This window comes from Geotrypetes seraphini, chromosome 15 (assembly GCF_902459505.1).
Source record: "Geotrypetes seraphini chromosome 15, aGeoSer1.1, whole genome shotgun sequence".
Taxonomy (NCBI): Eukaryota; Metazoa; Chordata; class Amphibia; order Gymnophiona; family Dermophiidae; genus Geotrypetes; species Geotrypetes seraphini.
This window is the reverse complement of record NC_047098.1, coordinates 27,437,093-27,449,389: the sequence shown is the minus strand read 5'-3', so window position 1 is coordinate 27,449,389 and position 12,297 is coordinate 27,437,093. Positions and strand designations below refer to the sequence as shown.

Sequence of the window (12,297 nt, the reverse complement as noted above, 5' to 3'; positions counted from 1 at the left end):
CAAATTCGATTTAACATTTTTTATTAATTTTTTCATATAACAAGTGTGTCATAAAGATTCATACAATTACCTTAAGTATTCACTTGATATCTCCATAACATATTGTACATACAACATATCTTATATAATCCTTACTATAATTTTAGACATCATATAAAATTTAATAATTTTATCAACTATTATTCAATTATGAATCCCTTTCCCTCCCCTTATTTTGTTAATTGCATACAATGTAACAACTATTATGATAATTTATTTATATTTTGTGATAAAGAGAATAAACCTACCCCCCCCCTCCTTTAAAAATAGCAGCAAATTCAAATTATTTAGAATGCGTGTACAAGCAAATGTATCTTCAATAGTGTCTTAAAACCATTTGTGGAGACACAAAAAACTTAATACACCTTGAAGCCTATTCCACATCAATGGTGCAGCGAGAGAAAGTAGCCAATTTTGCGTGTTGATAATGAGCTGTATGACATTCTTCCAAAGAATGAATTGTTCCTGACTTGACCGATGAGACTGGGAGTTCCTAATTTATCTGGTGATCCAAAGACCATTTAAACTTTTCTGAACTCCATCCAGCTTGAGTTTTTTATGCAGTCAGGCTCAGGTCCAGGTCCCTCTAAACATAGCCAGCCAGCAGTACTGCCATCTGGTTTGTCACAAGCCTTCTCTGGGAATACCTCTGGAGCAACCCATGTTTTTCAGCATCGACCACATACTCTTGAACAGGGTGATAAGCTGGTCCCTGAGATAAGGAAGACTCCTGCGGCCTTTAGAGTTATAATACTCAAACTCCTAATATGAGCCAACAATGAAACTAAAAAGTAGAACGGGCATATACATAGAGACGAAGACTAAATACCTCAAGTTTCCAAGGTCAGCGGCCAGAACTTATCATGGCCGTTAGACCCACAACTGAGCTATCATCGGATACTGTCTTATTTTCTCTATATGCCTTTTTGTTTTTAGGTTTTATGTAAATATTTTATATAGATGTTAATTTTATCATAAATTAGTTATCACTCTGGTTAAATGCTGATGTGTGGTACTTAGCTCGGGTAAGCAACTGCTTTGCGAACTTTACATAAAACCTAAAAACAAAAAGGCATATAGAGAAAATAAGACAGTATCCGATGATAGCTCAGTTGTGGGTCTAACGGCCATGATAAGTTCTGGCCGCAGACCTTGGGAACTTGAGGTATTTAGTCTTCGTCTCTATGTATATGCCCGTTCTACTTTTTAGTTTCATTGTTGGCTCATATTAGGAGTTTGAATATTATTACTAATTTTGATTGAGTGCCTTTAGAGTTATGCCAGAAGGATTTAGAAGAAGATGTGTCACGCTAGCGGGGCTAGGGTCATTAGTGAAGGGCGAGACTATAAAGAGCACCTAAATTTAGCCATCAAGTATGCGCACTAGTTTATAGAATACACACACTTATTGTACATGAATGATGTCACAAATTAGCATTTATGTGCCTAGGTGCCATTCTTTAAAACTGGTGCACTAGCTGTGTGATGCATAACAGCAAATGGCTATATCACCCTTCCCCAGGACTGATTTTCTTCAGAATAAATCCTTCTGCACAGCAGATGTCTTCCTTATCTCAGGGACAGCGTATCACCCTGTTCAAGAGTATTTGGGTTTAGTCTAATGATGAGCAGGGCCCTTAAACTGGGAAAAGTGCTGACATTTTCCACTTGCCCTTTATCGCACACACTTTTATTGGGGGGTGGGGTTATGCATATTTTCAAAAACAACCCCACCACCTCAAGAATGTCTCCACTCAGTTTGAGTAAAGTTATACATATATAAGATATGTGTATATAACTTTACATGTATATAGGACATACAGTTTTATAAGCACCTATTACAATACATAAAGCTCTGCTTTACATTCAGAAATTGCTTTTTAAAATTTTTCACCTAATATTTTAACCTTAAATCCTTTTTATCTGACAGAAAAAAACATTTTTCCTTTGGTTTTATTTATTGTTTTTTTATTATTTTGAAAATATATACATCACAAAATAGTGAATCATGAATATCAGAAAGATTACGACAGGTACTTCTTCACTCAATAATAAAGGAAAACAAATTTGATATGGTCCACATTAATGGGAGGAAAAGGAGAGAGAAAAAAATAAGGAAGCAACAAAATAAGAAAACATTTCATTTGGTTTTAAAGTTAAATATATTCTGAAGCATAGTTTTTTGTTCTTCTAGCCTTTTCATGAATTTAATTTTCTCAATACAAATTTGATATGTAGTTGAGTCCAGTACATTTCAAAGATATATGCATAATTTAATTTATTCCAAGAAACAAACTACTTATGAAATTTAACATTCATATTTTCTACTAGTTTTATCTATCTGTTATAAATGCTTCCTGCTATCATATTTCTGCACACTTCATAGTCTGCCATTATTCAATAAATATTGTCTTCTCCTTTCTCCTAACATTTCATCCTCTTCTTTGATCTTTCCATTTAATATTGACGTGACCAAAATTTTCTTTTCTTACTAGGGAGTTTATTTAGAAATAATATGATCACAATATTTTTTCTTACACAAATACCATTTTCATGCCCCTCAGAACCTTCAGTGTTTTATAAACTATTTCCTTATTGTGGCTTGTTTACTTTTGTTTGTTCTGATGGAGAAATATATTGATTATTATGTTCTTAACACTGACAATTTGATCCCAGCAGGATTTGTCCAAAACTCTCTTACTGTACACAGTTCCTGCTGTCCAGGGTTTTTTCCGCTCCATCTCTCTGTCCCGGGGCAACAACCTTCAGGACACGCTCAGGTAAGGGGCATACTTGAAAGGATAGAAAATACAAAGATTATTTCTCACTCATAATGGGGATTGTGAAAATCTAATAACCAGTAGGCATACAGTGTGATTCTATCTGTGTGCCCATTGCCACATGCTCAATCATGTTGGTAATAATGGAATAAGCATTGACATGTATTCTTGAAGCCCAAACATACAAAGAATCCACCAAATATAATAAAGAAGCAGAAAGATGTCTGCTAAAACTGAGACAGAAAAAACTTCTTTAAAACTTCCGAGGGAGAAAGAGGAATTCTCAAGTTTTCCCTAGACATAGGCAGAGGCAGGCTTTGGGAAAACAAATGCCCGTAGCAACTGGCTGAGCGCATCAGCTCCTCGAAGTGTTCAACGAGCTTTATACAAGTGTCCCCTGATGAAGACGTTTTGATTACGCCAAAACTTGGATCCTAGTTGGGACTATATTTATGAATAGATCTTCTCATTGGTTGAATAGATGTCTACCCTGCCTTTTATTGGACTGATTGTCTTATCTAAACAATGTAATAAACTCCAAAAGATCATTTGTAGCTGTGTCAGGAGGGAGTCAGAGGAACACCAATGCCTTTAAATGCTACATCAAGGTATTAATCCCTTTAACCATGTGGTGACAGTGACATACCTAGAATATTTGGAAATGACTTGGTGGATATTACTAGGAAGATCCATCCCCTTTCGTTCACTCCCAGAACTAGTGGGGATCCTCAAGTATACCATGTTAGGAATTGTTACGGGATTAGTCCTCCAGAGACTTGTCCAGAACTTTTCTGTCTAACTACATTACTAGCTTGACCACATCAGTTTATAGGTATAGTAAAAGTGAGACTTTTTTACTTCTGCAGAGTCCTTACCTTGTGGTTTGATTATGGTCATTGGCCAGATGTAAATGAGGCTCTAGTGGAAGGAATCAAAACAATCCAGATTGACACCTGGCTACAGGTAAGATGACATAAGACTAAAATATGTGCTCATGTTTTAAGAATCTGGGTCATTAAAGAACCTAATAAAATTTATTGCAAGAATATTTATTTAAAATTTATTGCAAGAGTATTTATTATCTAATCTAATCTAAACCTTAGGTTTGTATACCGCATCATCTCTACATTCGTAACGCTCAACACGGTTAACAAGAGTTAGGGTAGAAAGGAACTCCAGTGGAGGGAAGAGGCAAAATGAAGAGAAAATTTAGAGGACTAGAATAACCAGAGAGGGAGGAGGAGTTACATTTTTGAGAATAACCAGGTTTTAAGATGTTTACAGAAGAGTTGGAGGGAGCTCAGATTCCTAAGAGGGGAGGTAAGGTTGTTCCAGAGCTGAGTGATTCTGAAAGGGAGGGAAGAACTTAGTTTTCCTACAAGTGAAACGCCTTTTAGAGAGGGAAATGAAACTTTCAGGAGTTCCAAGAAAGAGGAATGAAGGGAGGGAGGATACCGTGTAGGATCTTGAAAGTGAGGCATTATTTTAAACATTCATTTATCCTGCAGTATCCACAAATCTAGGTGGCGTACAAGAACATACATAATTAGGACTATACATAAAAAGACAAAATACAACAGTGAATCAAGATTATGTCTAAAAAAGAAGAGACATCAAATAGGCATTTATCTGCCGAATGCAAAGTTTGCATTAGTGTATTGAAACTCTTGTTTTTTTGGGGTTTTTTTTTATTGCAACCAACTTGAAGATTATCAGGAAGAGCTTTAAAAGTCAAAGTCCTAATTTCAAAATGTATCCTCCATAAAATGTGAAGCCAGTATAATTGTATTAATACCAGAGAAATATGTTCATGGCGGGAAACCCTTAAAATTAATCAATCAGTTGCATTTTGTGCAATGTACAGTTCTCAAAGTGAATATTTAGGAAGCTATTAAAGATTCAGTTTCTACTAAATTGTATTTGTTTTTGAGGTAATTCTCTTTGACTTGCATGTAAAATAAGACATTTTGAATATATCCTCTTCATTTTTGATCCTTTCTAAAGAAAGGGCTGTGAATTCGGTAGGTCTTGCCAGTGGATCTCATCAATTGAATGACTACCATTGTTTTTATTATATCAACTTTCATTTCAGGTTATTCCTCAACTCATTGCAAGAATTGATACTCCCCGAGCTTTAGTAGGGCGGCTCATCCATCAGCTTCTCACAGACATTGGCAGATATCATCCACAGGTAGACCACCTTTTCCTTTTTTTAATTTTTTTTTATACTAGACCAGTCCTAATGAATGGATTATGTCTCTCAGCCAGCAAATGGAGGTACAGATTTAAAAGCTGTGGGTCCTGCGCGATAAGAGGCACTGTGCAGCCATATCTGCAGTATTCTTTGTCTCCAGCAGAGGGTGGCAGGCATCCTATGCAGCAAAAGTCTGGTTTGGGTGAGACTTCTTCTGGGCCCAGGCTGAGCCTTGGCATTTGGATGGGTTTCTAGAGTTTTTGTCAGGAGTGGCCACACTCCTGGGGAATATCTGGAGGAGTAATTTAAAAAAGAGAAAAGAGTTGTCTAAACTAGGCTATTGTAATTCTGTTTTGTGCAGGAGTAACAATGACACAATGTAAAGTATCACAGATGATACAGAATGCTGCTGCTAGATTGATTGTTGGGAACAGTAGATTGAGCACATCACTTTAGTTTTAATGTCATTACATTAGCTTCTGGTTTATTATAGAATTTGTTTTAAAACGTTACTTGTTTTTATTTATTTATTTAAAAAATGTCTTCCCCACTTAAAAACTAAGCGGATAACAATAAAACATACATATTTAGATACATAGGCCCTTTTCCTACGTATCTTACTTGTTTTTAAGGTTTTCTTGGCTTGCGTCCATCATATTTGGTACAGGCTTATGAACCTTAGTGTACTAGAGCTCTTAAGAACAGAGGAGTGGGTTATGTTATAGTAAATTAAATGATTACTTGGGAAACAGCATTTTTTGTGGGCCTTGTATTCTGCATCATATCCAAGATCTATGTAATTGAAGCCATTGTTTTAGGTCTCTGTTCAAGGACAGAACAGGTGTATAATTAAGCCAAAAAAGATCAACATGCTTGGGGGGGGGGGGGGGCTATAGCACTCCCAGATATTTAACTCTCTGCTTAAATCATTTAAAGAGAAAGTTAGCCTTATACTGTGAAAGTACTTGCACATCTAGATTGATATTGAGGGCCTCTAATTTCAACATATTCAACTAAAATCAAGAGATGCAGCTAAAATAGGCGGTTTCAAAATAATCTGGAAAGACTGGATGACAGCAGGTATTCGTACTTTAGATGATATAATAAAAAATGGTAAAATGCTGGAGTTTTCACAATTGCAACATAAATTTGATCTTAATAAAACACAATATTTTAGATGGTTGCAATTGAAGCAATCCGTTCAGGTAGGGTTCCCTGAATGGAAAAATCTTACTAATTATCACAGTTTGGAATTCTTGTGTTTCCAGATAAATTCAATAGGACATGAAGCCGCACAGTGGTATAAATTAATATCTGGATATATAAATAAAAAACCAAAAAATGGACTTAGAGACATTTGGAGCATTGAGATAAAACATCATATTAATGCATCTCAATGGCCACGACTTTGGTCTTGGAGGTTAAAATGTACTGTGTCAGCATCTATGAGACAAACTTGGTTTTTTCTTTTGCATAGAGCTTTATGGACCCCTACACGTTTGCATAGAATTGATAGCTCTAAATCTAATAGATGCTGGCACTGTCATGTTGAAATTGGGACATTAGACCATCTTTTATTCTTTTGTCCATTTATCTTAACATTCTGGAAATCAATCTGGCCCCAAATTAATAGGATGTTAGAAAATCCAGTAGCCTTGACATATGATACTATATTATTTGGAACAACAATGAGAGCAAGAAATCAAATTTCATCAAGTAATAACAAACTTCTATTTATTTTAACTGGAATAGCAATACAACAAATCACATTTAATTGGAAAAGGCATGACAGATTAAATTACACTTTCTGGTGGAATTCTGTTTGCCATATATACAAAATGGAACTCACCATAGCAACACAAAAAGGATATATTAATAAATTTCAAAAAATATGGAGACCATTAACAGAATTTTGTAAAGAACAATAATTTTCCCAGGTATAGAATTTGATTAGAAGGGAAAGGGGGAAACATGTTTTTAAATAATATAAAATAAATAAAAATCTAAATATAAAAAAAAAATGGAATTTTGATTGAAAGGGAGGGGGAGGGATGGGATATTATTATTATAATTAATAAGAAATATATAACTTTAAAATTCTGATATATTAATTGCATCTATATAAAAAAAAAAGTTTTATCAATTTATCAATATGTAAGCATATCAAGTGTGTATATATAAGTTTATATAAAGAATATGTAATTTACTTGTTGTAACATAAGAAAATGAATAAAAAAATTCAAATGAAGAGATGCAGCTAAAGCCTTAAATTAATTTATTGGCATTGGAAGAGTAATCTGTGCCTTTGATACTGTGACGTTAGAGTGGCTTTGTGCTTCATTCATAAGAACATATCATAAAAATAGCTATACTGGGTCAGACCAATGGTACAGCTAGCCCAGTATCCTGTTTGGATATCTACGCTAGAGAAGATGCTGCTTATGGTGTCAGGACACCGTAAGCTGGTGTTTTATCATCCCACCCAGTGTAAGGGGTACATTGTTATATCCTATTCATTATGTACTGGTCTGGTAAATGAAGAGGAAGAAAAAAATATAGTCTTACCTGCTCATTTTTTTTTTCTTTGCATCCAACCAGACCTGTTCAGAGTGCCAAACTGGATTTTTATTTTTTTAGTTTGGTGGTAATTTATAATTTCTCTTGCAGTTCAAGATGAGGGGCTATGTCAAAAGGTTTTCTGTGTCCTCTCTAGTGTGTGATTGTTTATGGTTCAGGACTCTGGATCCCCCCTTCAGATGGGGTATTTGGTTGACAGGCTCTTCATTATTTCTGTAACAAAGCAAAGTGGTTGCATGGTGCCTCTTATAGGGAAAGACCTATAACTCTTAAGTCTGTCTGAGGGGCATAACCCATTTCTTCTGGACTAGTATGGTTCAAGTTCAAGTTTATTAAAATTTGATCAAACGCTAATCAAAATTCTAAGCGTTTAACAATAAAAAAATTAAAAAGGGGAACAATTAACATACTTGTTAATGACAAGACGTAACTTACATGAAAACAAAAAGATAGTAGGGGGAAATACAATTTTAAAAAGAAAAGAATACAATTAAGTTTAAAAACAAGAGGGCAATGGGAGAAATCATATCAATGTTGATTGTGATTACTACAGAAATCGGTAGTGTGGACCTAGAGATCATTTAGCATTCATATGCGTCTTTAAAAAGGAATCTTTTAAGGTTTCCCTTAAATTTGGTTGACTCAGGGAAAGAAAACAGGTTAAGACCATATTTTTTCTTCTTCCAACTAATCTTTATAGAGTTTTCTGAGAGGCAGTTATGGAAAGTGAAGGGAAGAGCTGCTGTCCAGGTCTTGTCCCTGACCCATCTAGTCAGACATTTATTTCTTGTAGCTTTAACTCCCTTTCTCTACTTTCCCCATTGATTTGATTATTGTAAGGTATGGATGGGGGTAAGGGAGAGATGATGCCGCATCTCTTATTCTTGTTCACTGATGCAGCAAAAATATGCTTCAAAATCTAAATTCCTGGCTCACACACTGGATTTTCTGACACTAGAATTGAACATACACTTACATAGAAAATGGTAACCCTCAAAAATCACAGTATTAAAACAGGTATTTCCAGACCAACTCTTCTTATCGAACCTGATAGAACTATAGTCTTTTGTTCTGGCACTGTACTGTCCTGGTGGAAAGATATGTGTAGCTGACCTATGCCATGTATGTTTGCACTCATTTACTGTGGTTTTTTTTTTTTTTTTTAATTATTAGGCTTTAATATACCCATTAACAGTAGCTTCCAAATCTACCACCACTGCCCGCCACAATGCGGCCAACAAGATTCTGAAGAATATGTGTGAGCATTGTAACACACTAGTACAGCAGGCTATGATGGTGAGCTGAAACAACAATGCTATGTTTTAATAGAAGTCATATAAATATGCTTATTTTCTATTGTGTATACATTAAGGTCCATATTCTCTAAACAGCGTCGGTTTTATAGGTGCCAAAAGGTGCCCAAACTCAGTAAAAAAACAAAAAAAACCCCAAAATCGCAGTTGAAACAACGTTTTTAACTGCGTTTTAAGGCACCAGTCAGCGCCAGAATCATACCTCTATAGGTGCTTTAGGCTGCCTAATGTCACTGTGGGCGTGGCTAATGCTGGAAGAGGCGTTAGGCAGCTTAAAACGCCTACGGAGGAACAAGTCACATCATAGGTAGGCGCTGTAAATATAGGTCAGGAAAACCATGGTCTACATTTCCGGTGCCTTCCTTTGCTGGAGGCACAATTCTGTATCCGGCGCTGTTGCATGATTGACATGTGATTGGCGACTGCTTTTAAGGTGGCCACCAACAACGGCGCCAGCTACAGAATCTGGGCCTAAGTAATAGAGAAAATGAAAATGTTTTTCTTCTAGTATTTCCTGCATCTTACTTGTCTGGTTTATTTAATTCATGCTTTGTTCTACATTAGGTACATACAGCTTGTCTGTGTGTCTAAGGGCAGTGATGCTAGTTATATTGAGGGTAATTTTCAAACTATGCATTTTAAGACAAAGTGTTGGGGCTTTTCATATACTGTCCCTGACACCTGCATTTTGGCAAACAAATGCCTATGTCAGGGGCATATAATGGCTTGCTCAAAATACTCAGTACAAAATACCTAGGGAGCAAAACCAAATAAATTATTTTTAGAAAAAAATGTAAACTTGTTCTAATAGCTTTTTTTTTTTTATGAGATGTATCAGCAGCCTACTGGTAGATCAAACACTTCAACATACCAGTCAATAGGCTTCTGAGCAGGTGCTGTTTAAAGGTCCAATCAAAATGATCTTCCAGTTTCAAAACACTAACCAATCAATTTCATTGCTCACGCCATGTTCAGAGGATAAAGCCATCATTATTAAATTTGAAAAAGTAATGAGTTCAGATCTACTCAAGTATAGATAAATCAGGTTTCACTAATCTTTAAATCTTCAAATGAATATTGGATTTGAACACATTCAGGCTCATATTCAGATTGCAGGAGATCGCCAGCGACCTCCAGCGGTCCACAACAATACCGGAAATTCAGTGCTGGCACCATATTCGGCGACCAGCATTGAATTTCCAGTTTATTTTTTTGCAGGCCAAGACATAGCCGTCTATGCTTATATTCAACAGCTAGCTGGTTAAGTCTCAATGGCCAAAGATATACCACCCTTTTAGATGGTTGTCTTTGGCTGCTGAACTTAGCAGATGGCAATATTCCCTACTGAATATAGGTAGATAGCCAGCTATGTGCCATTTAGATGGCCAGGAGCCATTCCCAGCTGTCTAAATAGTGCTAAATATCAGGCTCATTGAGTTAATAACAGTGCCTCTATTTCCGTAGTGCGAATACAACTTCAGTGCTCAATTATTTTGGTCTTCAATGCCTGCTTGGTTTTTCTACAAACAGCTGATTAAATGCACCAATCTCACAGTTGCACAAGTACTTAAAAAAATTCAAGGTAATAGACTGACCATCTTTGGTCACAAATGTTCTGCCAGATGATGACTGTGAATACAACATCATCCACAATGCTGATGTCCATTAAAATCAGTTAATAATAGCAGCAGAGGAATAATCAATGCATTTCTTAAATTACTTAATTATACTTGAAGCTGAGAGCCAATAAAAGCATTTTTTACCTCGTTAACTACCTGTATATCAGTTAGCTATGCATAAATGTGATGAATAGTTCTGAGATCATCTTGTTTTTTTGATGTTATAAAATACACACATAAGCACCAATAATTACCGGCATGTGCACTATAAAGTGGCATTTGCCCAGTGGACTCCTTTATGAAAGCATAGGCACGTATATTGCTGCCTGAGTCGGTATGTCAAGCTCAGTCTCTGGCAATATTCAAGTCCAGACTAAAAGCCCCTCAACCTAAAGCATGCATTATAGCCTCTTTGTGACCTTGACACTCCATTTGCCCAAAAAACAAGATTGTGAACCCGCTAGGGACAAAGATAGTACCTGCATATAATGTGTACGTGCTACGTAGGCCTAGTAGCACTATAAAAATGATTAATAGTAGTAGTTCTACCATATAATAGATGCAACATGTACACCTAAGTATCTTTTCTACCTAGATGTCCTGATATGATATGGTTTTTGACTTGGGGGTTTTGATTTATTTTGGTTATACCATATCACAATCATTATTTCTTGACTTTGGAGATAATCTTCTTCAACAGTAGGCTTCTTGGAGATTTATTTTCAGTTTGTTGACCAATGTAAGTGTCTACTTACTGAAATATGTTGAAACTGTGATACTTTGAGATTTACTCTCTAAATACCAATTGAATGATTGTGTTTTTGTGATTCTGCTGTTTCTGTGGTAAATCCAAGTACCGTATCTAAAACAGGGTTTTGATTTTTCACTAACATCCAGCATAGGTACCTGAATATTTCTTTTATTAGAAATTCATTTTGACCTAGGTGAGTGAAGAGTTGATCCGTGTGGCTATCTTGTGGCATGAAATGTGGCATGAAGGCCTAGAGGAAGCTTCCCGTTTGTACTTTGGAGAGAGGAATGTAAAAGGAATGTTTGCAGTATTGGAGCCACTTCATGCTATGATGGAACGAGGACCTCAGACTTTGAAAGAAACTTCCTTTAATCAGGTATAATCATCAAAGACAGCAACAGTAACAAAGTATTTATGAACCATCTATACTCAAAGCTCAAGATCAGTTTACAATAAAATATGAAAATAACATAATAATTTCAAATAGGTCAGATAACATCATCACCGTGAGGATTAGATCCAATAGTTCTGCTCAATGATAAATGGTTCTGGGACTATCAAGCTGAGTCTTTATTTTCCTCTCTCTCTTTAGTTCCTTATGATGTTTCTCAGTCAATTTTCTAGCTCCGTTCTCTGTAATTGTGGACTAACAATACTTTGATATGTTGTTATTACCCTAAAAGTAGGGATCATGTGTTCTTGACACTTTACGATGAAAACTGATTTCAGTTCATTGTATTTTTTCTTTTTGACTGATATTGTTGTCAAATGTTTGAAAATTATAAATAAAAAAAATAATAATTTCAAATAGATTAATTGAACCTAAGACATTATCAGTTGTTTAAGTATTTTTCAAACAGCCAAGATAGCGGTAGTGTATTCCACATTGATGGAATTGCATAATTAAAATGGTTTTTTTGAAAAAGGAAAATATTCTAACAGATGAGGGTAAAGACAACTCAAACTTGTTTATATGAATCGACTGAGTAAAAAACAAACGGGGTCGGATGTTCAATAATTTTGA

General features: G+C 35.6%; 1 protein-coding gene across 7 annotated transcripts in view; it reads left to right on the top strand.

Annotated features, from left to right (window-relative positions):
* The window catches only part of MTOR (mechanistic target of rapamycin kinase), a 203,531-nt gene that overhangs the window by 142,433 nt on the left and 48,801 nt on the right, over positions 1-12,297 (top strand). For all 7 annotated transcript variants that reach the window (XR_004537146.1, XM_033922775.1, XM_033922776.1 and 4 more), the window contains 5 exons: positions 2,719-2,819; positions 3,686-3,782; positions 4,912-5,010; positions 8,764-8,886; positions 11,467-11,649. Coding sequence is in view for 6 of the 7 variants with exons in the window: in XM_033922775.1 (XP_033778666.1) it covers positions 2,719-2,819; positions 3,686-3,782; positions 4,912-5,010; positions 8,764-8,886; positions 11,467-11,649 (603 nt within the window). In the remaining variant the exon portion in view is untranslated. The remainder of the gene's footprint in view (positions 1-2,718; positions 2,820-3,685; positions 3,783-4,911; positions 5,011-8,763; positions 8,887-11,466; positions 11,650-12,297) is intronic.